Source organism: Giraffa tippelskirchi, chromosome 6 (assembly GCF_054371585.1).
Source record: "Giraffa tippelskirchi isolate mGirTip1 chromosome 6, T2T-mGirTip1v1.2.pri, whole genome shotgun sequence".
In the NCBI taxonomy this organism is placed as follows: Eukaryota; Metazoa; Chordata; class Mammalia; order Artiodactyla; family Giraffidae; genus Giraffa; species Giraffa tippelskirchi.
The window spans coordinates 100,981,333-101,008,304 of record NC_137280.1 but is presented as its reverse complement, the minus strand read 5'-3'; the positions used below and the strand labels follow the sequence as shown (position 1 = coordinate 101,008,304).

At 40.6% G+C, this 26,972-nt stretch overlaps 1 protein-coding gene across 3 annotated transcripts in view; it reads left to right on the top strand.

Moving 5' to 3' along the window:
* Window positions 1-2,416: 2,416 nt before the first annotated feature.
* Window positions 2,417-26,972, top strand: part of ISOC1 (isochorismatase domain containing 1) — a 151,300-nt gene continuing 126,744 nt past the window's right edge. The window contains exons 1-5 of one of the 3 annotated variants that reach the window (XM_081501845.1): window positions 2,417-2,715; window positions 12,371-12,490; window positions 12,598-12,801; window positions 14,656-14,772; window positions 20,142-21,358. In XM_081501845.1, coding sequence (XP_081357971.1) covers window positions 2,434-2,715; window positions 12,371-12,490; window positions 12,598-12,801; window positions 14,656-14,772; window positions 20,142-20,288 — 870 coding nt within the window. In that variant the 5' untranslated portion in view covers window positions 2,417-2,433 and the 3' untranslated portion in view covers window positions 20,289-21,358. Of the gene's footprint in view, window positions 2,743-12,370; window positions 12,491-12,597; window positions 12,802-14,655; window positions 14,773-20,141; window positions 21,359-26,972 lie in introns of those variants that run through there. The other 2 variants (XM_081501844.1, XM_081501846.1) reach the window with 2 other exon arrangements.

Sequence of the window (26,972 nt, the reverse complement as noted above, 5' to 3'; positions counted from 1 at the left end):
ATGAGTCTGGCATTCAGGAATGAGGCCTTGTGTGACATAAATCTGGAAATCAAAGGTCTATGGGTGGTGTTTAAAGGCACACATCTTAAAGACGAGGTGTGAGGACTAAGCCCTGGTGTACTGAAACATTTAGAGATCTGGGAAATGAGGAGAAGGTGCAAAAAGAGCTTGAAAATGAAGTAGAAGGAGAAATAAAAGAGAATGGTATCCAAGAAATGAAGAATATGATTCAAATGGAAAGAGTGACCAACTTGTCAAATATTGATGCTCATTAGGGGGAGTAAGAAATAAGCCTTTGTTGTATTAATCCACTGAGATTTTGAAGTTTGTTTCTGTAGTGCATTAACATATTAATCAATACTGTGTAAACTAACTTCTTGAATTGCTTAGAATTTATATTCTGAAAGCAAGTACTTAAATTTAACTCCTGAGAGTCCTATATGATATCATTTTGGGCATTTTATCTGTGATGATTTTGTCAGTTAGAATAGTTATTTTCTACTTGTCATTAGAATATCTGCTGATGGATTCTTATTCATTGACTCTTTCCAACAACATTTATCAAATTTAATATTCTAATAATTAAATTCCTGAGAAGAGTAAATTATCAATGAAAGCTATACTTATGGCCCTTTTCTAGCATAGGGATGACACAGGTGGTACTCAATAAATGTGAATGTGTCCTTCAAATACCTGCTTTATTAATGCTATTTGTGTGTTATTCCCACAGAGACTGCAATATTAAATAAAATGGCCAAAGGCCAATCTCAGGTAGTACAATGGATATGGAAATTGGTTTCTTTGGAAACCTACTTAAAAAATCTGAGAGTGGAGTATGTTGGCTGAGGACCACCAGAAAACATTGTGCAGATGCAGAGGTGCTTGTTGAGGGGGTCTGAGGTTCAGATCAACTTCTCTAACCTGCTCTGTCTCAGAGGCATTAGTAAGGAGAAGGAACTCTTACAATTAGTCCCCCTAATACCCAGAATAGGTATCTTTTGTTAATTAGTCTAGACAAACTACCATTCTATTAGCATAGATTTGCACATCTGCACACAGAAGACCTTGCAGTGAAGTGATATCTGCAAAAATATCATTTGGGATCTGATGGATTCAGACAACAGTTTTAAATGGAATCTCAAAAGTTTGATGAGGAGCCAGAAAACAGACTATTTTCAGTAGCTTGGGATACAAGTGAGAAGTAAAGGCCAAAGGATGGTATTGGCATTACTTTAAAGCAGTGGCTCTGAACTGGGGGCAAATTTGTCTCCTGGGGTATATTGGACAATGACTGGAAACATTTTTTTTAATTGTCAAGATCAAATTAAGTGTGAGAGGGAAGTGCAAGGTGATACTGGCACCTAGTGGGTAGAGGTCAGAGATGCTGCTAAAATCGTACAAACACACAAGATAGCCCTCACGGAAAGGTGGTATCCATTCCAAATGTCAACAGTGCCAACTAAGAAACCCTGCATCTTCCTTATTTCCTTCTAAGAGGAGGAAACCCTTGACATCTAAAATCTTATTTTATTTAGATTCATAAGCCTATCTTCTGAGGACTTGACCTTTAAAGAAACTTCGTTCGTAGTGTATACTTTTCTAATTCCAGCTAATTATAGCGCTTTCAAGTGTTCACAAGTAAAAAAAATATTTGAAGGTGATTGTTTTTACTTACTTAAAAACAAAATCCTCAGCTAGAATTTTAAAAAAAATCCTGATTTTCACTCTTAAACCCCTTTACATATGTAGCCAATGCTCAATCCAAGTTCTCCCGGAAATTGGGTTGAGACAAAGAGAGGGTAAGACCTCAAATCCACGACTGGAGAGACAGTGTTTCATGGGGTTAAAAAAACCCATGAAATTCTAGGTCTTGGATGGCCCTCCTAAGGAAGCATTGACTTCCACCGCTCTTCTTAGGGTATCTATCAGCTGCCCTACCGGTTTTAATATTACTACCGCCGTCTTCAAGGACTGCCTGCTTTTCGACAAGGCCGACAGGTAACGCACCCCAGCAGATCTCGCCGGACAGCCCCGAGTTCCTAGGCACAACGCCAAACGCCGGAACACACCGCTCGACGGTGGGCGGAGCGGGCTGGAAAGCGGGGGCCACCAATCTCCTCTGAGGATTGGAGCCCCGGGCAGCCCAGGAAGGTCGAGGGTGTGCTGGATACCCGGCCCGCCCGAGGTTGGAGGGGGCGGTCCCGGCGGCGGGCGCAGGCGCTTGGCCAGGCGCCCAGGTCCCATAGCCCGGCCCTCCGCGGGGTCCGCCCTCCGCCTGGGCGAGGAGGAGGGCGCGGGAGCCACGGCCGTCAGGACCCGCCCCCTCGCCTTCCCGAGCGGGCGGCGGGCGGCGGGCGGCGCGGGGAGGCGGGGCCGCGGCGGCCGGCAGTGTCTGCGCCTCGCGGCCTCGGAGCTCGCAGACGCTCGGGGAACATGGCGGCGGCGGAGCCGGCAGTCCCGGCGCTCCCCGGCGGCGGCGGCGCGGGCGCGGGGGCGCCGTCGAGCACGGTCCCCGTGCTTTTCTGCTTCTCGGTGTTTGCGCGGCCCGCGGCCGTGCCGCACGGCGCGGGCTACGAGCTCCTCATCCAGAAGTTCCTCAGCCTGTACGGCGACCAGATCGACATGCACCGCAAATTCGTGGTGCAGCTCTTCGCGGAGGAGTGGGGCCAGTACGTGGACCTGCCCAAGGGCTTCGCGGTGAGCGAGCGCTGCAAGGTGCGCCTCGTGCCACTGCAGATCCAGGTGGGTCCCGCGGGAGGGCCGCGCGCCCCGCCGCTCCGGGTTCCCGGGCGTCCCGGTCCCCGCCGCGCTCCTCAGGTGCCCCGCGGCGGCCGCCCCCCGCGCCTCGCCGCCTGGGAAGGGCCGCGCCGCTGTCGCAAGCCTCGTGAATGGCCCAGCCCCGGCGCCTGTCCGAAGGTGACGGTCACCGGCTGTCCTCCGCCAAGGATGGGGCGTGGGCCTCCCAGCTAGCGGCGGCGCGCGCGAACGCCCCCACGTGTGTGGTCTCAGCCTCCCGCATCCGCTTTGTGTGCCGGGAGCAAGTCCCAGCCGCCTGCGTAACCCAAGGGTTGTGCAGAGTAGCCGTGTTTTTCTTTGGGGTGATGCAGAACCGGGGAAAAGAGGTTGTGCGGAGTGTCGGCTTTGGGGGTTGTTCCCGGAGTTGTGTTTACCACTTGCGGAAACACAAACTTCTGGAGTCCTGTCCTTTCACCCTTCCTCTTTCCCAGCTTTCCGCTCCTTTGATCTTCAGCCTTCCCTAAGTGAAATAACCGTGTTTAGCCTCTTCCTAGTAACTGTCAACTGAATCTGTTCATTACACGTATACATTGACTGCCTTGAAAAAGTCATTCAAATCAGGCTGCAGTACCTTCTTAAATACCCAACTTTAGCCAGACCATTCTTTTCCTAGTAGTGCTGGCTGAAAAAGTTGTTATACCTGAGGATTATTTTATAGCTTTTTAATATTTTTAAAAAGTCGGGTTCTCATACTGCACACATCTGCCTCCTCTGTTCTTTTTGTGCTCTGCTCAGAGGATTCACTCGAGGATTTACTCTGTTGCAAAGGAGGAATAAAAGGCGTATTTTAGGTGCTACACCATCAACAATTTTTTGGTTGAGAGACAGGTAAGCCATTTCTTTGGAAAACCAAACTGAAATGTGGGATTCAGGTTTAGAAGGCACTTTAATATTCAGCTGTCATTTCTGAGGACTGTTCTCTAGTTTTTTTCAGTTGTAGTTGTCTGAGGAATTGATCTTGTTTGCTATCACTCCAGCACCCAGTCCAGAAACTTCCAAAGCAGGTACTTTAATCAGAGGACAAAGGCTATGAGATTACGTGGTCAGCCCTTGATGAGCCAAAACAGAGGCAGGTACTTGGTGTCTGATACCCTAGAATTTGCCCTGCTCTTGGGAGTTGTGGTTGATAGGGGTTTTACTACTCCCCATTTCTATGTCTTCAGGAGTTTTCATGGCGGACACCTTCTGCAGCTTTCCTTGTCAGCCTGTTTAGATTAATGCTGCCAAAAATAGGGAAGAAGTTGGATGCACCTTTGACAAATCCATTAATAAAGGCGAGAATCCAAATACTAGCTCAAAAGATCTGGAGCTTTACTGGGGAGGCCGGCTTCTTTGTGATGTGTTTCCTGAAGTGGTTGGGAGGGAGGGTGGGCTGTTACCTAATAGATGTTATGCCAGACTAGTGCCCTCCCCAAGTCTTTAAGGCCTCCCCTTCCCCCAATAATAGGATATTTTTATTTTGAAAAATTCAAAGTCTGGGTCTGACAACTTTTTAACTAAATAAATTAATAATATGTATGTATATACCTGAGATGTCTTGTACATTCTCAAAAGGCATTATGAATTCAAGACACATGTGGCTTTTGAAATATTTTGCTTGGTATTGGAGATAAAATATAGTTTTAAGTTTTTGTGGTGATGTTTAAAATAATAATTATAATAGCACTGCTCTGTTCCATCCTTTTAAAAATGTAATTTTAAAAGCTGTAAGTGCCTGGCACAATGAATGTAAACAGGGGTAAGACCAAATTCATGCCCCTTACCTAAAATCCTACTCCTTCATTTTGCCGAAGAGCAGAACATGTAGGATGTAGGAAATTGCCCGGGGTCCCATGGTAAATAAAGCATGTGAAGGTCCTACAACTGGCCACGGCATGCATGTTCTCTTTTCATGCTTAATGAATATATCAAGCAGAAGGGGAAACAAGCCACAGACTTGGGCTTGTAATATCATTTGTTTTGATGCTATTTATTGCTTCTGTGGAACAGATGCCTGTCAGTCAGGAAGACTCAAGGTGGCCGGTCAGGGAGGCCATGCTCAGGGGACAACAGGCTCCTTCTACCAGAGGCAGGGAGGAAGAGCGTGTTTGGCCACATGTAATCCATGGCTTAAATAATGCCATTTGTTATTTCGAAGAAGGCCTTATAGCCTCTGCAGCTCTGGCTAACATCCTGTATATTGTAGAATGTATTCTCGATTTCCACAGGGGTCTGAGTTTGCTTTCAGGCTTGTACTGACTGTTGCTAATGACCCTGCAAAACACAGTGGTTGCTTGTTCACACTGCCTGCACTGGTGGTTGGTTAGCGGTTCTGTGGAGATTCATCTTTAAGACTCCCATTGCCAGTATTAGGCTATGATAACTTTTTAGTGTCTTCCTTTCTGAAATGTTCTGTAACAGTGACCGAGTATCTGCTGACAGCTCAGGTAGCTAAAGACAGCTCATGTTTCAAGCACTTTTTATGTGTCTTCAGCTTTCTCAAAATGCTTGAAGTCTGAGGCAGTTAGAGACAAAGAGGAAGAAATATAAATGAGAGGCTTATACAGTGGGAATTTAGGTCATTTTTATGACTTACAAGTGTTAATTTTTCACAAGGTATTTCCCAAGTTTTAACTAATGGAGAATTCAACCCTGAAAGCCCATGTAAATTTGATATCATACCACTACCAGTGTATTTTTCCAGCTTGTCACCAGGGAAGGCAGAACCCAAGTAGAAGAGAGGAAGAAACAGACATGGTTAAGAATAACACCAGGGAGAGTATTTGACTTGAGTATGGAGGAGGGATGGCTGTGGCAGCTTTGTGTGGGCAGAAGATAAGGGCTTTCCTGGGAAGGTTATTTTGACCTTCTCTGAGGTGTTTAATTGGGAAGGGATTCTGCTCCAGGTTTACTTTCTTGGAAGTGTATTAGTATGAGGATTATTTTAAACAGAGGTGTGGACATTTTATAGCTAGAAGGTGCCCCAGAGTTCAGGGTGGAAAGGAAGAGAAGGTATGGTTTGAAAAGGGAAAGGACTTGGGTCTCCCTTGGACTTGCTAGTTGGAAGGTGGTGATTTTTGATTTCAGAAGCTTAACCATGGCACCCTACTCCAGTACTCTTGCCTGGACAATCCCATTGACGGAGGAGGAGCCTGGTAGGCTGCAGTCCATTGGGTCACGAAGAGTTAGACACGACTGAGCGATTTCACTTTCACTTTTCACTTTCATGCATTGGAGAAGGAAATGGCAACCCACTCCAGTGTTCTTGCCTGGAGAATCCCAGGGACGGGGGAGCCTGGTGGGGGGAGCCTGGTGAGCTGCCGTCTATGGGGTCGCACGGAGTTGGACACGACTGAAGCGACTTAGCAGCAGCAGCAGCAGCAGCAGCAACCATGGAGTGTGTAGGAGGACCAGGTAGATAAGCTAATGCTCAGAACTCTTGAGTTAGAGAAGTAGGCAGGACTTTTCTCAGGAGGCAGACAGTATCAGGGGCTCTGGAGATAACAGCTGAATCCTAAGGGATTGCCTCTCGCCCACCCACCCGCCTTGTAAAAAATTTAACATTTCAAATTACTGCCCAAAGCGTTGTACACATTTTGCTCTTTGTGGATACCTGAGAGGCTACCTATAAATAAACTGTGTGCCAGTGGAAGCTATGATCTGTATTTGGGAATTTTTTTCTACGTTTAATTTGCCAGGGGGAATTCACTGTAGATTCAGATGTCACTGTGTTCCTGGGATCTGGTCAGCTTCACCGTCACCCCAACATCAGGTACAATGTAAGGAAACCCCTTTGTCCTCAGCACTGAAATGCGTGGAGTTGGCTGGCCTCCCTCGGGCAGTTGGAAAGCTCAGACTTTAACCGATGAGCTTGAGTTGTAATCTTAATGCCAGTCACATTAGTGTTCACAGTAGGTGAGTAGGTTGCAAGATAAGAGTGAAGTATTCTCTTGCAGTCTAAATTAAAAAGCCCCAAACTTATTTTGCCAGAAACAGATCATGTACCAATAATTGTAAGTCTTTTGGTAACATTTGGAAATCTACTTTATGAACCATTTCTTAATTCTATACTGTGCTAACAAGTTAGACATTATCAATGTTTCTCTATATATTTCTTGGTTTCTTAGGGGATCATCTTAGTAGTGAGTGGTATTTTAACCTCATTATTGAAGAACTGTTTTTAACATGTGCTAAACTTGAAAGCACAGTTTATGTTTCCTATAGGAGGGATGCACAGTATCCTAATAACTTTTATTGATGGATTTACATGAAACTGATTTAATCTTTGAAATAGCCCTATGAGGTAGCAACTATTTTTATTACTTTGTTACAGATTGAAGTGAAGGTGTTTAGTTGTGTCCAACTCTTGGTGACCCCATGGACTGTAGCCCACCAGGCTCCTCTGTCCATGGGATTCTCCAGACAAGAATACTGGAGTGGGTTGCCATGCCCTTCTCCAAGGGGTCTTCCTGACCCAGGGATTGAACTTGGGTCTCCCACATTGCAGATAGATTCTTTACTTTCTGAGCCACCAGCGAAGCCAGATTAAGAGGCTGCTGTTTAGAAGTGTTAATGATTTGCAACTGAAATTAGTGAAGTTGACATTTGAACTCAGATTCTGATGCCCACGGGCTGACCTGTATTGCCTGGGAGAGTCGTGTCACAGACCTCTGTTTTGAGTCAGTATTGAAACAAAGCCTTCCTGTACCTGTGATAGTCAGGTTTCCTTGGAAACACTTCTCAGTGAAATAATGATACCTCATATTCCCTTCTGGACCCCTCTCCCAAGCATATCATGCCTATATTGTTGCTGTAATAGACTACTAAAATTTTGAAAACACCACATTCACAGGTTCAAACTTCAGTCATTTCTAAAGACACACAGTTTATGCACTGTAATCACTTGCTCAGGTGCTGCTGTAATAAAGTACTACAGACTGAGTAGCTTATATAAGCAAAATTTATTTTCTCACAGTTCTAAAGGCTTTAGGTCAGATTTGGGTCCCTGCGAGGACTGTGAAGGAGAAGCCGTTTCCTGCCTTTCCTGGCTTTTGGTGGTAGGTTGGCTGTCTTTGGCATTACTTGACTTGTAGACATACCACGCTGATCTCTGCCTTCATGTTCACATGGCCTTCTCTGTGCTCAGATTTCCCTTTTTAATAAGAATGCCTCTCATGTTGGATGAGCCATCCACCTGGGTTGGGAAGATCCCCTAGAGGAGCAAATGGCAACCCACTCCAGTATTCTTGGCTGGGAAATTCCATAGACTGAGGAGCCTGATGGGCTGCCGTCCATGGGGTCACAAAGAGTTGGACACGACTGAGTGAGCACACACGCACTGCTCCAGTGTGACCTCGTCTTAACTATGTTTTCAGTGACTGTTTCCAAATAAGGCAATACTGGGGTGCAATCCTGGAGGTTAGGAATTCAGCATCTGAGTTTCGGAGCACACAGTTCAACACACAACACTCACCAGGTACTACGCTATGGAGAGATCAGAAGTGGCAACACCACATATCACTGAACAAGCCCAGCCATCGTGTTTGCGCCTGTCCCAAGAAACCAGAAGCAAGGGAGGAGCAGATTCCTTGCAGATGTAGCAGCTGTTATTAGAAAATGGTCAGATCACATGTGGATGTGAAGCAGGGTGAATACTGTTATGATCATGGTAGTCATGGAATTTGGGGATGAAGAGTCTTTTGAATATGAAATCTAAGGTCAAATTCTAGCTATGACAGGTCTTAAGAAAGTGGACCAAAATTTTATACTTGAAATTTGTCTTAAACTGTTGCTTGAGGAAGCCATTGATTGTGATCAACTTTTTGTATTGAAATATGTATTCAATACATTAAAATACATATCTTTTATGTATACATGTATAGTGATGTATTTAGATAGATATGTACATATATGAAGGTGTGTGTATATAAACATTTTTATATGTGATTTCTTCAGACTTCTTGAATATGTGTTGACCTCTAATTGCTACACGTTTACCTATGACATCATTTGGTCAAGTCCACTTTTAATTTGCTTTCTTGCAGTTGCAACAGATCTGATGGTGAGCAGCACTTTTAGTTATCTACAAGGTTTTGGTTTAAGAGGAGTTTCTGAGTCGAATTATAAAGTCCCTGTATTATAGAGTCAGTGTGTAATTTAACAATTATTGAAATTCATGTGGACTTGGAGTGGATAAGGGGTTGATTGGACATAGTTAGAGATTTTCACTAGTTGTTTTTTCTTTTTTTTTAGTAGCCTCAGCTCCTCCTTTTTCTCCCTTGTATGATATGGAAATTATTCATAAGGTAGTGGCTTTTCCTGATACTATTATGACATAGGGAGACCATTTTATTTTTTTACCTAAATTTTTAATTTTAGAATAGTGTTGATTTACAAGGAGAGTTGCAAAGATAATACAGAGAGTTCCTGTATATGTGACATAGTTTCCTCTCTTGCCAACATCTTCCCTCACTGTGGCATATTTGTCACAACTAAAGAACCAACGTTAGTACATTACTATTGGCTGAGTGCCACACTTTAGTCAGATTTCACTAGCTTTTCCCTAATGTCCTCTTTCTGCTCCAGGATCCAATCCAGGATACTAGTTACGTTTAGTTGCCGCATCTCCTTAGGCTCCTCTGGGTTATGACAATTCCTCAGAGCTTCGTTGTTTTTAATGAGCTTGACAACTCTGAGGATTAGATATTTTGGTAGAATGATCTCAGTTTGGGTTTATCTGCTGTTTACTCAGTTCTTAAACCAGGGTTGTGGGATTTTGAGATGAAGATCATGAAGGTCATTCTCATCACATATCCAGGCTGAATACCATCACCATGACTTCACTGATTGCCTGTCTTGATGGCCTGGATGAGGCCGTATTCATTATTACCCTCTCACTCTATTCTCTATTGTGAGGAAGCAAATTGCTCAGTGCAGGCCACATTCAGGGGGTGTCCGCTCCTGGAGAGGAGAATATCTAGGCATTTTTGTTTCACGAAATGATAACCCAGTCATCTCTGCCCTCACCCCCTTGTCTTTGTGGCTTCTTTGTTTAACTGAAAGTTTAGAGATGATGGATTCCTCTGCTGGAAAGGATTTGTAGGGTGGTAAGATGTCAGGGTTGCGTTTGCTGACCTCCTCTAATGTGACATATGCACAGAACAGATACCTCACAGCTGTAATGAGGTGTTGGGAAGCAGCAGGTAACAGGAACCCTGGGAGACCACAACTCGGAATAATCTAGGATTTCTGAGTGGGTATGGTTTTATTCCTCTACATCCCAATATTCAATAGTTTGACCATTTTATATGGTAGTCCTGAAATATTATGTAACTGATTTTCTTAATGAGTATAAGACAATGATTTTGTCCCAATTTATAACTTAACATACAGCTTGTTACTCCTTCATGGGAGTCTAGACTGAGAACTGGTTGAGTTTTGATCCGCATTGACTGTATTTTGAATCTCTTCTTCCTCAGCTGTTATTCCTTGCTGCTATCCATTTGCCTATCTTCAGCAAACTTTCACATTTGCTGTTTCTAATCTTATGTTAATTTATAATCTAGGCAACCAAACTTGTTAGGAATGTATACAGAGTTAGTCCTTACAGTCCGAGATAAGATCTGAGAGCTGGAGATCCAAGCAGTCATAGGCTGTCAGTGTGTTAGTGCACAGCCATCCAGCATACCCTGGCAACTTCCTAGAGTTTTCTTTTGCCTGCTTGCTGGTTTTCATGTGTTGTAGAAGGGCGGGATTGCTGAGTCGCATTGCAGTTGTTTTAAACAGGGCAGCTGCAGCTAAACTGCTTTCCATAGTGTTCCTTTAACACATCATTTTTCACTGGGGACCCCTGGTTCAAATTTCTAAAATAATATATATATGGATTTTGAGCCAAGATTTAATATTTACTGAGAATTTAAGATACATGATCATAAATAGTGGTTGGTTTTCAACCTAGTACCCTAAGTACTTATATAGTCATCAGATTCATTGCTTTTGGTAATGACTGAAATGGAAGCATGGTACTTGCATTAAGAATTTAAGTAAAGAAGCAGCCAAAGATGGGCATATATAATTCAAAATGCTTGAATATTTATGTTAAACATTCCTTATTGACAGAGTAGGAAAACCCTCTACGTAGTTTTAGAATTACAGATGGTACTCCCATTCTGACATGGACATGTTGTTGGACTGCACGTGGTTAATCAGTACACATCTGTAGTTAATACCAGAGGGAGATGAAGGTGCCAGAGTGCTTCAGACCAGGATGCAGATAAATAAAGTACATACTGACTGGAGCAGTCATATTGCTAAGGATCAAAGATTCCTCTTAATGATTCATTTAATTCTTGGAGTAATTGTTTCTTAAGTGTGATACATGTGCCGAGGTACTAAGACAGAGTCTAGGGTCAGGCTGGTGGTGAAGCCACCACCTTTGTAATCAGGACTCAGGTTTCTCTAGAAAATTAGAAATAATTATTATCTGTTGGTGGTTTTGGTTCATTAGAGGGGAGCCCTATGGGGTACCAAGACTAGTGGCATGGTCTCATTCAGGGTCAAACTACATCCTTTCCAGAGCTTATCTAATTTGAGAAGGTGGAAATAAAAGCACAGTGGGTTACTCAGAACTCAGTTAGCTTAAATTCTTGTAGTTAACAGTGATTTTTAACTTTTTGGGAGATCCATGTTGGGCCCAAGTTATTGTAGTAGACCAACTACAGCAATTAATGTAAAGCTTGGTAATCTAATACCCAGTTTTCATCTTGATTCATTGATTTTCTTGATTGTGATAAATATGTGTAAGAATTCAGATGTCAGGTTTATGTCTCTCCATTTGACAGTGGTGATGTGGTTGACATCATTTCATTGCATTTCTTTTTTGAACTCTTAAGAAGGTATTCTTGAGAATACTGACTTAATATTTCTGTTTGATGACAGCAGTAGTTCTAGGTTTGTTTCTTTTTTTTTTTCATTTTTTGTTCCACAGTCTCTGCTACAGATTATTTTAAATTTTATTCTTTGTACTTGTAAGCAATATTGTCATCAAATTTAAGTTTTGTTACTATTTTTTATTATAAAAGTAATACAGACTTTTAAATAACATTTAGCAAGTGTTTTAAAACAGCATTTGAAAAACAGAAGAAAGGTATTAAGAAAAAATATTATCAACATCCCTAACCATGTAACCACTTGTCAATATTTTCATGTATTTACTTCTACTTTTTATTCATACTTTTAGAGTTTTGAAATACTGTTGAACTGTGCTCTTTTTAAAATTAACATTAGATTATAAACATTTCTTCTTAGAGATATACATTTTTTGAAAACATGCATATGCTATTTTAATAGGCTAACATCATTTTTTGTATTGTCAGCTCTTGGTTTATTTCAGATTTTCACTATTAAAAGCAATTCAGTGGACATCTTTGGGAATAATTTTTTTCCTATTATTCATATCATTTCTTCTAAATAATAGTTGTTAAAATTGACTTAATGGGTCAAACTGTAGGAATGTTTTTCTCTCTTTACTGACTTCCAGCTGAAAATAAATGTCACTGTATAACAAATGCTAAATCATTCTTTCTTTTTTCCTCAGCTCACTACCCTGGGAAATCTTACACCTTCAAGCACTGTGTTTTTCTGCTGTGATATGCAAGAAAGGTTCAGACCAGCCATCAAGTATTTTGGAGATATTATTAGTGTGGGACAGAGATTGGTATGCTTGCTTGTTTATTTTTTCCAATTTGCTGAAGCGTGATATACATTCATACCCAAATGTGTGTATACTGGTACTTACCTTTGTGCTTTTTATTTTCTCCCCAGTTACAAGGGGCCCGGATTTTAGGAATTCCAGTTATTGTAACAGAACAGTACCCTAAAGGTCTTGGAAGCACTGTCCAAGAAATTGATTTAACAGGTGTAAAGCTGGTGCTTCCAAAGACCAAGTTTTCAATGGTATTACCAGAAGTGGAAGCAGCATTGGCAGAGATTCCTGGAGTCAGGAGTGTTGTGTTGTTTGGAGTAGAAGTAAGTACCACTTGTTCTGTTTTGGACACAACATCATTTGTAGAAAACTTGTTATTTCCAGAATGTAATTTTGTATATAGAATACTGTATAGGTAAAAAGAGCTTCCCTGGTGGCTCAGTGGTAAAGAACCCACCTGCCAGTGCAGGAGACACGGGTTTGATCCCTGGGTCGGGAATCCCCTGGAGAAGAAATGGCAACCCACTCCAGTGTTCTTGCCTGGAGAATCCCATGGACAGAGGAGCCTGGCGGGCTATAAGTCTGTGGGGTCCAAAAAGAGTCAGACACGACTTAGTGACTAAACAGCAACAACTGATAGAAAATAATCCCCACCATTTATTAAATGTTGACTATTGTCATGGCACTGGTCCAAACACTCTTTTATCGTTTAATTTGTTAAACTCTCAGAACAATCCTCTGATCTAAGTACTTTTGGTCTCCTCATATTATGTAGATGAGGAAACTTAAACACAGATGCTGTGTGTCTTGCTCAAGGTCATACAGTTAGTTAAAGGATCGAGTTGCATTTGAATCTAGGTTGATTGATCTTGGGGCCTTTGCTTTGAACCCCTACTCAGAACACACTTTCAGCAAAGATAATATGTTTACTTATATAGGAGTTATAGGAGTTCATCTTGGTCATGTTTTTGTTCTAGAAAACCTTAGAAGTGATGTAGTTCATTGTCCGTCACATTTGAATCATGTACTTTTTTTTTTTAAGGAAAAAATAAATTCATGGATTCTTAATGCTGATTAAAATGATTTTGGGGTTTTTTTTTGACATGTAGAAGCAGAATATAAGTATTTATTCATAGCTTTTAAGAACCTCTTGAACTGAAATTATAAAATTATGAAAATCATAAAAACAATAAAATCCAAATAATTTAAGACTCCCATGATGTTTTGATAGTAGGTTTCATAGTAGTAGATTTTAATAGTAGAAAGATGTATCCTCAGTTTTAGATGTATAGTAAATATTTCTGTATTTTGACTCAGTACTGACAAAAGAAGCCAATTTGTATAATATATCATGCCAAATCTTGTTGCTGACTTTTATACTTTTTCTTATTTGTTCATCATTATTAGCTCTCACGTGTAATCAAAATCATCTTTGAGCAGTCCTCCAGTGCTAACTTTAATGAGTTGTTAGTCGATAATTTTCCATGGCACTCTTGTCGTGTGAAGATAAGGTCAGCTTTGTCGAATTATTAAAATCTGCTTTCATTGCTTATATAATCCACTTATTATTGAAGCCTGTTTTTACTCTTTATTCCCTGCCAATGAATTATACAAGTTTGTACTTAGAAAGATGGAATCTGTATAATGCATTTGCTGGTGATGCATGCTGGGTATTTTTTGCCTAAGCTGCAAGTTATTTTTAATTTGGCCTACCATTACTGCTGGGTGCCTTGTAACAAGTCAGTGTTCCCACCATTATCTCAGTCGACAGTACTGCAGACGCATTCTTTGTGTCAGGCATTTGGTGTGAAAACAGAAATAAACCCAGCTGCGAGTGGCATCAAAGCTGAGTGATAGTAGTCAGCTGAATGAAGGTCACCCAGATGAGACACAGATGAAAACATTAAAAAAAAAGGCTCACAGAGCTGTAAGAATAAGTTCAAGGTTCCCAGTGCAAAGACCGTTGATGTAATTCAGTTCCTGACTTTACAAAGAGAAAACCAAAGCCAGAGATGCTGTTTATGCTCAAGATCACTGGGGGGGTTGAAGGCAAAACTCAACGTAGGACAAGGTCATTAGACCTGAGGTGCCCTTTCGGCTGTACCGTATCACTGCACATTTGTAAAATACTTGTCGTGTACCACAGTATCACATACGGGTTTTTACTTTCCATCTAGACTCATGTGTGCATCCAGCAGACAGCTCTGGAGCTCGTTGGCCGAGGTATCGAGGTTCACATTGTCGCTGATGCCACATCATCGAGAAGCATGATGGACAGGGTGTTTGCCCTTGAGGTGATTGTCCTGTTTTAAAAGAATTCATTTACCAAGGCTTCCAGATAAATTTGCAGAATATTAAATACGTAACAGCAATGAAAACTTACCTCTTAAATTTGAGCTTGGTCTGACAGTAATCAGACTCACTGATTGCCAAGGTCTCTACTGTGCACAACCAGCCTCTAAGGTCTCCCCATCACATCCTGTTTTACATCTGCTCTGTTTTTATTTCTAGTGATGCGAAACACTCCTTTACATCTTCTGTCTCGTAACTTTACTGTAGTTTTGCACAGGAACTAAGAGGGACTCCAGTAAGCTTACTCTGAACTATTTAAAGATTTGCAAATTAAAAGCAGCTCATCTAGGCTTAACTTGATCAAGATCTATCCAAAACCTAGTGCGTAGTGGGCCTCAGCCTGGTTCATCCTTGTATTAGATTTCCTCAGACTTGAATTTCTGGAAATAGGTGTGTCACTGACTGTGGGCATCACTCAACACACGGCATTTAATGGCTCTCTGCGTGGAGTGTCAGTCATTTTCGTCAGCGTTGCATAACAGCAGCCTTACGTAAGCAATTCCTATTCCGAGGCTATTGAAAAGCAAACTCCCACAATTAATCCTTTGAAATCCTCCCGTTGTGGATCTCTGTCTATTTTGTTTAATTCTAATTCTATCATAATTTTAAAGTAATGTCAATCTGGATTTGAATTGCTGAGTTTTTAACTAATTACTTTTACTGAGAATGGGAAATGGAGGTTTTTGTTTTTGTTTTTTTTTTGAGATGCTACAGTGTTTCATGCATAAGCTGACCTGTGAGCCACTTTCTCTATAGATTGCCCAGTCATCTCTCGTAGTCTGAAATGTTCCCTAGGGTGGTGAGTTTGGCACATAAGAATAAGAAAGAAAGACGAAGGGTCAAGTCTGTGGGGAGGGCTGATGTGGAAGCTGGCAGGGTAGCTGGCAGCAGCAGTGGTTTCAAGGCCGTGGTTGGCCATCCCTTCTTTTATTCCTGAACAGGGAGGTTTTATTAACTTTGTTCAACTATTTTCAAGTCCATTTGGACTATCAGGTTCTCTAGTTAGTTTGATACTAAGTATTGCTTCTTCCCCTCTCAGCAGAGATCTTTAAGCTCTCCTTACAGTCAGAGTTAATCAACTAACACTTTTCAAATTTTCTTAGTAATCTGATCCATCCTGCCTCGACAGACAGTTGTTTTCCTCCATGAATAACCTTTATGGTAATGCTGAGGTCCAGAACTTGAAGTGTTCCCAAGGAAGCAAAGAACTTAAGAACATATAAAACCAGAAATTTTCCTTTCTTGTAAAGAGATTTCAAGAACTTTTGTCCTGCATTCATTTACATTTTTCAGACATGTCTTTATTATGCCGTTTATTACAGAAAGTTGTTATTGCTGGCAGTTCTGTCTTTTACCAAGACTCAGAATAAAACAGTTGGCCTTTTAATACCTGAGCCTCATTCTTTCAGAGGTGGCCTGTAATCTTACTGATTAGGAGTCCAAACAGTAGAGGGATAATATGGGTTTGAATGTGGGTTCTGGCATTTTGTAAATTTGTGTCCTTGGACAAATCACCTAATATCTTTGCCTTAGATTTCTCATTAGTAATGTGAAATAAAATTCATATTTTTATGGCAAAAATAGAAAAATTTAAACATGAAAAAGTTTTCTTTGCCCTTTGGTTTTCTCTTCCACCCCTAGTATGTATGCACATTATGCATCAAGCACATCTCCCCTTCAAAAGAAATACCTGTTCAACTGTAAAGAGTAGACAGCTCCTTAAAAGATAATACTCCTTCTTGATTGTCTCAAGGGTCATGTGACCCACCACAGTGGCGCTTGGATCTGGATTCTATAAACTGTCAATAATTTATCATTTCATGTACAGCCCTCTGTCACAAAAAACTTACATAACTGTGCTTTGACTTCTGATGGGCGGAACTGTTCTTAGAGTTTTCTGAGGGGCTGTTCCCAGGTTATGATCATCATTTTGACTTGAGTAAAATTTTCCATTCCTTTTTTAGATTGACTGATTAATTTTTTTGTCAGTGAAATAGAAATAGTAATAGTCATTACATGGCAGGATTTTTGTGAGGATTAAATGAAATAATGTATTGGTAGCACTTAGTGTCTGACACAATAAACACTCAAGTATTAGCTATTGCTTTTATTTTTACTGTAGCTTTTTTTCTTTTCTTCATGAGCTCCTTCCGATCAGAAATATATAAGCATGTATCAGCTTCCAAGACCCAAAAGGGACTAGTCTTAAGAAGTTCTGAGGAGGGAAGGAAAAAATAGGGGCTGGGGTGGATTTCTGCCTGCAGTGCAGAAAACACAGGAGGCGCGGGTTCGATTCCTAGGTTGGGAAGATCCCCTCGAGGAGGGCATGGCAACCCACTCCAGTATTCTTGCCGGGAGGATCCCATGGACAGAGAAGCCTGGTGGGCTACAGTCCATAGGATCGCAACATGACTGAAGGGACTGGGCTTGCACGGAACAGCCGGCATTGCTTGGGGTTACAGTGCTGAGGTTGGAGGGGAGAGAAGCCGGTCGAGAGGTGATGGGGGAAGATGTTCCACGTTTCAGACTTTTCCTCTCAGTCTTAAGTTTCTATGGAGGTGTTTTAGTTAGTCCCTCAGTCCTTGGGAGAAATGTTCAGTTTCCTCTTTTCTTCTGTGACTGTGAAAGTGAAACAGCGATCTGGTCAGCTCCCCTTCTTCTCTTTCCCTTGAGATCATTCCTGAGACTCCCCACCCTGCCTGTTCAGATTGTTAAACTAATAAGATTTATCGTTACTGTTATTAAAACTTCTCTGCCGGGGTCTGTGGTGTGTGTTCTACTCCACAGAATGTTGAGAGCACCTACCCTCTGTCAGGCATTTTTCTTTCAACTTATAATTGCAGGGCAAATGTGGGAGAAGACAGAATAAAACCCTCTCTTGAACTTGATGTCCTTGTACTTCTGGGAAGTTGTTAAGTGTTGCTTGGGAATTTAATGGGTTTAGTCTTTTTTTTCCTCCTCTGCCCTCTAGGAGGCTGTCATGTATTTTTAGGTTTGTGGGTCAGAGTAACCTTTCTTTTCCTTTGGCCTAGTTGGATTGACTTTGTAAGTCTAAGGGAAGAACTCTGGAAATCTATTAAGCCAAGTATCCATTTGCATTAAACAGCTGGAATTTTAATTGTCCCTTTTTTAAGCCAGGAGATGAAGTGAGTTTGGGACCCATATCTTAGGTGTCCTCACAGCTCAAGGTGGTGGGTGGGTGGCAACCTGCCTGTGTCTGGATTGAGTGCCCTGTTCTCTTTCTGCTCAGGCACCGTTTCCAGTTGGTGCTGGGCCGGCACCATGGGAAGATGTGTTAGCCTGATCTTAGCATTCTTAGCAAAGGCATGAGCCACGCCTTCCCCTAACACAGGTTCTTGGCTTGATTACTATTTTTGGTGGTTTGTTTTTTGGTTTTGTTTTTTTGACCACATCTCGAGGCAGTGAAATGTGTGCCCCCAGCAGTGGAGGCGTAGTCTTAACCACTGGACCTCCAGGGAAGTCCTGTGGCTTGATTACTTTTGAATGTGCTCAGTATTGGCCATACTTTATTGTTGAAGGTAAGTAATTTTATGTAGGTTCCTGTTTACTAAAATGTTTTTGTGTGTGTGTGCCTCTTGTGTTCCAGCTTGCCCCTGCCATGGCCTCTTAGCATTCCTGAGAGCTGGTGGCTTAGGGTGGACCCGGTTCTGGTCAGCAGAGCACTGTGGGACGCTGTGTCTTTGCTGGGTCACTGCATTTCTTCCTCACACCTGGGAACACTTTTCCGATCTTCCTCGCTCATGAAAGAACTAGAAAGATTACTGAGAACTGATTTTCGTTAGCACTTTGGAATATAGAAAGCAGTTCCACAGACACTGAAAATATGATTCAGATTCAGGCTGACTCATTGAAAGGCCATTGATTCAACGGAACAGTAAGGAAGGCAGGCCAGCCGGGGAGAGAGTTGGGTTTAGGTGACTGGACGTTCGGGGCCCTGAGACAGAGCTCGTCTTATATTTATTGCCCACCCTCCTGTCTGAAGCAACCGCACAGTCCTTTGAGATTTCTAAGGGTTTTGACTTGACAGTCAGGAGTTTACTGAAAAGCAAGGAGGAGGAAATTGGTCTCCAGAAGTCTTTAAAACACTCAGAGACAACTCATCGTCTGGCATTTGTCCCAACGGAAAGGACACTGGCAGCCTTGCTTATTTCTTCCTCTTTCCTCTGTGACTCTGCTGTTTTTTCATTCCTCAAGACTTGTGATCAACAGCTCCTCACACTCCTCTTTCCTGGTGGTTGAGGCCTGAACTTGCTATCTGACAAGTAGGCTATGGCTTATATTCCCTTCTCGGTCCTTGGGGAGTAAAAGGAAGAGGCTGCCGGTGGGAAGGTTGGGCCTGTGGATCTACAGCCATTTGAAGGCTTTACTTTGGTTCCATTGAGATGTCCTGTTTATTCAAGTGATGCCCGTTATGACACGACACTGATTCACGTGTTTTTTCCTAACTTGCTTAGGAATTGTGTCTAAACAGCTCATCTTCTACGGCTCTTACAGTGGGTGTTCCGTGGGATGACAAACAGTTGGTCTCCTTTTCCCCCTAGGGTTTCTGAGAAATATATCCAGGAAAGGGATCTCTACTCTAGAATCTCTTCCTGTCCCCGCTCCCACTCTTTTCTCTGCTTTCTCTTCTTTGCCTTCCTTCCCTTTTCCCTCTTCATCCCTCCTGCACACTCTCTCTCTGTCCCCTCCTTGGGACAATGTAGCAAGGATGTTCTTTGACCTGTCAATGAAACTCCGTACAACCTTAAATTTAATACTCTTGTTTGTGATTCTGAAAAGCTTATGATAGTGGCAAGGGTGGTGGTTCTGTTATCATTCAGGGGATTGTTCCTGAACCTCACATGAGGCTTTTCTGCCACCAGTGTTTTACTTATGGTATATAAGTAGGTATACAGTTTAACAAAGGGCATACAGTTTAACAAAGGGTAAACAGTTTAATGTCAGATATTTGGAGAGAGGGAAAAAGAATTTAAGAATCATTGTTTTACAGTCCTTAGCCTTGATCCCTTCTGTCTCCGGCACATCTAAGTCATTATATTGGCGACCTTTTTTCTTTTTCTTATAATGTTAGTAATTGGGACTAATATTAATAATGTTGAGAATCATCCTCATGGGTTTCTGGTATAGCTGGTTTGAACTCTCTCCTCACCACTGAATTTGATGGAATGGCTGAGCACTGTGGTTTGGATGGAGGACACTAGCATGTCTCACTATGCTTTTTGCTGTTTTATATAGTGTTCATTCTCATACTTATTTCTTGATTTGTGTTCATCTTTTTTTTTTTCTTAAGCGTCTTGCTCGAACTGGGATCATTGTGACTACAAGTGAGGCTGTTCTTCTACAGCTGGTGGCTGATAAAGACCATCCAAAATTCAAGGAAATTCAGAATCTAATTAAGGCGAGTGCCCCAGAGTCGGGTCTGCTTTCCAAAGTATAAGACATGTGGAGCACTGGTATGCTACTCACTGTCAGATGACAGGGCTGTAAGCCCAGACAAGCTCTTGTCTCTCATAGAATTAAAATGTTAAGTCAAAAATTGGCTCCTTTTTTGCGCCTCTTAGTAAAACTTAACCAGTTAGACCGTTGGGTACCAGCATTTAGTTACACATGTCAAAGGCTTCAGGTGCTGCTTAACTTCTTTTTATGTTAATGTGCTTTTATTTATTAAAAAAAAATTATAATGGAGGTGCCTGTTTTGTCTATACCGTATGCACTGATCATACTTGCAAAAGTGCACACTCTTGTGAAGTTTTCCTATACTGTCACAAACACAGAGATCTCCCAGTAACAGTTTGACTTTTGCATCATTGTAAGGTGTATGTTATGATGTTAATGTGGATTCAGTGCTTTTACTTTACAGGTTGATTGAAGTAGGATTATTATATGAGGATTTGAAAACAGGTCTCTGGATCTTGTTACCCCTTTCACTTACAATGCAGTCAAGTTATTTATTAAGTTGCATTGGTTTAACCAGACGAAGTCATGTTGGATGATTATATACCTTTCTTAATTATGTTGATTTTCTTGTTCTGCTCACCATCACTAATTCTCTGTTAATGTTCTCTTTTTTAAATTGACTCTTTTACCTAGAAGGACTCATTGGGTTATTACTTGTATTTTTGATTTTGTAAACAAATGGAATGATAGCAATGTCATATCGTTCGTAGAGGGCTCTATTAAGATCTTTGAAGTATTACTTTAGCTGAATAGCTTTATAACCATCTTGAATACATCTTCTAATATGCACAAGATTTAGCAAAAAGATCAAGACTGGATAAAATGTAGTTTTAAAACATCCATCTTCTTGTTTGACATTTTCTCCACATAATATCCAATTACTGTTAATGCAAAAGGTCTCAGTAATATTTGGTAGTATTAATTTTGTAGTGATTACTGCCATTCAATAAATTTATTTTCATTTAATACTTATAGGGTTTAAAAATTTTTTTTAATGTTATGTGAAACATGAAACATTTCTGTCTTTTATATTAAAGTAATTAAAGAAAATGTATTATGTGAATGAAATCATTTGGTCCCCCACAGCATGGCTCTTTGATTATTATTCCAGGGATTCGAATATTTATTTAAAGGTATAAAATTTTTACATTTGTAATCTTTCAACTCATGGATATTTTCTAAAAAGGAAAATTCTTTGTCCATGGGAGTAACTGGATTTTATTGAAGGACCTTCTTAATTATTTAAAAGCAGTAGAATTTTTTTTTTAATCAATGTAACAAAAGCAATCTAGCATTCTTCTTATGGTTATGTTTAATTGTTTTTCTCAGCACACTTGTGTGTCAAAAAAGAAGAATCAAAGATTTCTACATGTTTTAAAATAGTTTTTAGTAAATTTCACCTAGTGCTCCTGAAACTCTAATATGAATACAAGTCACCTGGGGATCTTGTTAAAATGCTGACTCTGATTCAATAGGTCTGACTTCTGTGCCTGACATTTTACATTTCCAAGAAAGAGCCAATTTCCATCAGCACTGCTCAGAAGGGACCATACTTGATAAGTAGCAGGGATTTAACTAACATCACCTGTTTTCCTCCATGGAGCCCTGGCTCTTCCTTTCTCTTGGAACACCACCCCAGTGAAGCCTTTTCTCAGCTGAAAACAATTCTGTGACCTTGAGTCAGTCTCCTATGGCTATATTAAATTACCACAAACTAAGGTTTAAAATAACACAAATAATAATAAAGTAGCATCTCCTAGGCCAGTAGGTGAGAAGTCTGAAATGGGTTTCACTGGGCTAAAACCCATCTTTCCCACTAGATTCTAAGCTCCTGGAAAGCAGGACCTATGCATTTATTCTATACTCGTTCTGAAAGCTTATTCTGAGTACATCTAAATATTGTTCTATGTGCTAAAGATACACAGATGCCCATAGAAGCTTAGAGTCTGGTACAAAATCAGATATATCATACCTTCTCAGTAAATGTGAATTGAATTATGTCAGAGGTTCAGGAATGTGAATACAGCATTTAAAGTAATATTTAGAGTAATACAGTTGTGAATTCTGCCTTCTTTGCTGATCATGCAAGCAAGGTGACAAGGTCTTATTATTGTAGGAAACCTGAATTAATTTTCATACATTAGTCTTTGAATTGGAAGTGTCTGCAATTTTGTAGGGTAACAGAATTCTTTTAACTGATGTAAATAAAGACCTTGAGCACATAAGCTAAAGAAGAGCCCAGTATATTGAATTGCAAGGAGGGTAGAAACAGGATCAAGATACATCATTTATTGAAATATATGGAGAAACTTTAAAACATAAAATATATGTAAAATTGAAAATAAAAGTGACAACTTGTTTTAACCAGGAAACCAAATACCCTATAATATCCATTTAATTACCATATTTCTCTAATTAGGAAGATTATTTTCTCTTTTTAAAAGTTGTTATTTTGGTAGATATGACTCTAGATCTGGGTAAAAGTTTAAAGATCGCGATCTTGCAGGTCCATTTCAGCTGTAAAATTCTACAACCTGGACTTCATTACAGTAGTTGATAATTCTAAAGATTATCAGAAGGAAAGGGAGAGAACAATAGAGAGGCTCTGTTTTAGAGTTTGTAAAGCTGTACACCGTTTACAATGCTCAGAGCTCAAGGGCTGCATCTAGTGCTGAGACCTTTCCCTGCCTTTCCTTCAATCTGGCCTTACTTCTTTCCTGATGGTTTTTAATTAATTCAGGGAAATGGCTGATAATATGAAAATCATATTTTCATATTATGAAAATAATATGAATTTTCATTCATATTATAATGAAATATAATGTTTTCATTATATTCATCATCAAATAACTACAAATTCATATTCTGACATCCTTAATGTCACTTAATCCTCCATGGAGCTTTATTTTCACTGTTTAAGGTGGCTCAGTGGTAAAGAATCCATCTGCCAATGCAAGAGATCCAAGTTCGATCCCTGGGTCAGGAAGATCCCCCAGAGTAGGAAATGGCAACTCATTCCAGTCTTTCTTGTTGGGAAATCCTATGGACAGAGAAGCCTCGGTCCATAGGTCACAGAGTCAGGCATGACTCAGCAACTAAACAACTCCTGATTAAAAATAACTGAAAAATCACCATAAGATACCATGATGAGATATATCAGTTACTTTGATATGATGGAAATGGATTTAGAAAATAATTGCAATTGGCTTTTAGAATTCTTATTGCTTTTCTTTATCTTTTAAGCCTAAATAGCAGACATCTTAACAAAAATTGACTTTTAGAAGTCATTCAAGTCCCAAATGATGTTCAAGTAAAATAACCTGTTAATTCCTACTGAAGAGATTATTATTGTCCTGATTTGCAAAGTTGTAGGAAACAGAATTTTGAACTGGACCCCAAGGTTCCCACTCTGGTGTACACACACCTTCTCCCTGACAGGTGAGTACTAATTAATCTCTGTTCAGCTATAAAGAGCTTGCTCAAGTAATTAAGGTTTCAAATCAGTTCACCTTAAGGTAGGGAGACTGCCTTTGTGTTCTTGATTGAATCAGGTGAGCTTGTAAAAAGGGGTTGGACTGTTCCTGGCAAAAGCGATTGAGCATGTGAGAGGGGTTCCAGTGGAGGGAGACTCTCTATTGCTGATTACAAAGCCAAGGACCCGGGAGACCAGCAAGGAAACGGGGACCTCTGTTGTACAAGCACCAGGAACCCAGTTTAGCAAACAACCTGAGTGAATTTGCAAGCAAGTTTTTCCTCAGACCCCAAGTAAGAATGCAGGCAAGACCCCTAGCACCTTGATTTCTGCCTAGTGAGACTCTGAGCAGAGATGGCTCCCATGCTGTGGCAGGACTTCTACAGAACTGTGAGTTAATAAGCTTCTCTTGTTTTAAGCTGCTAAATTAGGCATACTTCGTTATCCAGCAGTAGAAAACTAATATACTTGTTTTTTTGTTGTTTGTTTGATTTGCAATCATGTTTATATGAAAGAAAAGGAGGAAGGATCTAAGTGGGAATTTCAAGAAAATAAATATAAATCTCTACATTCCCATTAGCTTCTGTTAGTTTGTTTCCAGAATAGTGGGGTGGGAGGGAAAGTGTATGTCCGTTGTGTTAATTATATAGCATTTTCCATTGTATGGTTAGCTTTTTGTATTTTTCAGTCAACTTAGAGCGTACCTGTCATATATGAGGCTTCATTTCTTGATATAATTGTTAGTTGCACAGTATATTTCACTGCTCAACTGTAAAAGTCCCTTGGCTTCAGATTTGTTCATTGTTTTCGCAGCTGTTTTCTTGTTAAATTGTTCCTCCCACTTGAGACAGTAAATGGAAGAAATGAAAAGTGATGTGTCTCAGAACCTATGGTTAATACACAAATACTCATTGTTAATGTATTTTGGATACATGCAGCTTTGAATTGGGCTTCTGGAAAATGCATACTGTGCTTTCACAAAATAGCCTATTTGGCAGCCCCAACTAAAAATGTGGAATGCTTTGTAAGTGTTGGAAATGTGGAGATTTTTCCAAGAAATTAAGACCTTGGAAAGAATACAGAAGCATACAAAGAAGGCAGGTGTAAACTGTTAGCTGTTACTCAAATGTTAGCATCTTTTTGGTTATACCGTTCGTATACAGTAAGTGCTCTTTTGCTCTTGGATAATTTGGCAAAACTTAAATATTCTTTGCCCTATGAGGTCCATATCGGATTTCAACAATTCATTCCTGCAGATAGACAGCATGGTTCAGATGTAACATTCTCTGTGTCTATCATATATCTTTCTTTCCATATTAAAAAAGGTTGGACATGTTGGCAGGAAAGAGAAGAATGGAGGATTTTCTTTAAATACTGGAGAACACATTTAACACATAAAGGCATGAACACATGTATTTGTGTATTGACATGATAGTATGTTGTATAATGGAAAGCTTTGAAATGGCAGACCCAGCTTCATTCTTAGTAGCTTTAACACTTGGGGCAAGTGTCTTATGTGTATGGTGAAGAGATTGGACGGAACTACACCATGGGTAAGGTAAAGGTATGCATTCTATACTTCAGGTTTTTAAAGTGAATCACATTTGACATTTGAGCGTCCATCATACTAGGAAATGTGCCAGGTATCTCCGTCTTCAATATCTGCTAACTCAGTCCTCATTAACAACCCGATGATGTAACTGAAGAACTAACTGAATAAGCAACTTGCCCAAGGTCATCCAATTTGGTTGGAAGTGAGAAGGCTGAGACTTTAAAATGCAGATTTTAGCCTGGAATTTAGAAACTGCTGCAAGTGTCGTAACTACTACGCTGTATTCCCTCTGCTGTCTTGAGAGCCAGGTATCATGCTAGGGAAGCCTCCCTGGGCAAGTCATGGTGATGCAGGAAGCATGGGTGCCAAATGGGAATTCTTTACTCCCAAGTTGTTGTTATTTTAATGTATACAGACAACTTTATCTATGCTCTTTGCTATAAATAGCTTTTGTTGAAGACTAAATATTTTAAAATATTTACTTCTTTAGAGAGCTCATTGAGAAAGAGGAGAAAGAATCCCATTATATGCCAACCATCTTGCTCTCTTTAATCTTCCTTCAAATATTAACTAAATTGATTTAGCTGTGCATTCAAAAAAGTAGTTTTCTTAGAAATTTTGTCAACTCTCCCAACCTCTGTATTCAGATTTTACAGAGATAAATAGAAGCTTAATATATCTGTGGTGAATATTACTTTGACATACTATTTTCTGCATATTTTACTTACAGAATGACTGTACTTAGCTAAAAACTAAATCTGCCTTGTAAATACCTGAATAGTTTAGTTAGCTTTGAGAAAAAAGTCTTTGGTGACATGATTAGGGCCAAAATTAGCATAAAAACTTGAGAGGAATGGGAATGCATATATACTGTCACCCTTATTTTCTTTCTGTATTGACCAATCTCAGATGTTCTGAATAAATCTAATTAAATCGTTTGCTATAATAACTGTAAACTTGAATTTTCAAGCTAAAAGTAATGTCAGGCTTGGGATTTGATTGTACACTTCTTAAAAGCTAGTAAATAAGAGTGCTCCTGTTTCACGAATGCTGGCAGAAGACATGGCATTCCTGGCTCAGAGACAGAGCAGTGTGATCAGTAGCATACTTGCTTTGGTTCTCTTTGCACCTAAGTGCCCCGAGGTGATGCAGGAGGTGCCAGATGAATTCCATGCACTCAGTGGATTTACACTGAACTTTTATAGCAGACAGTAAGCAAGCCTGCTCTTTGTCCAAAAAGAGCTGTTAAACCTCATTACTCGAGGTTACTGGCTGCACAAACAAGGCTGAGAAGTGGTCTGGGTGCCTTGAAGACGTGGCACGGCCAGCCAGACCTGGAGGAGTACAAGCGCTCCACGGAGGGCGTACCTCCCAGCAGACAGGTGTGATGGATTTAATGGAGAGGGTGGTGGGATGGGGCTCCGGTCCTTGTCTTCGCTCTCTGTGGCAGCCTTCCACAAGCCTTTCTGAGACAACTCTAGGTTCTCATGTATAGGAAATGAAGTTGGATGAGATAACCAAAAACATCTACCCTTTCATCTAGATATTAGTGTTATACTTTCCTGGAAACCTTCATTTAAAATAAGACTGACCAGGTTGCCTAAGTCTAAAAAAGGAGCCTCAGAAGTTTTACAAATACA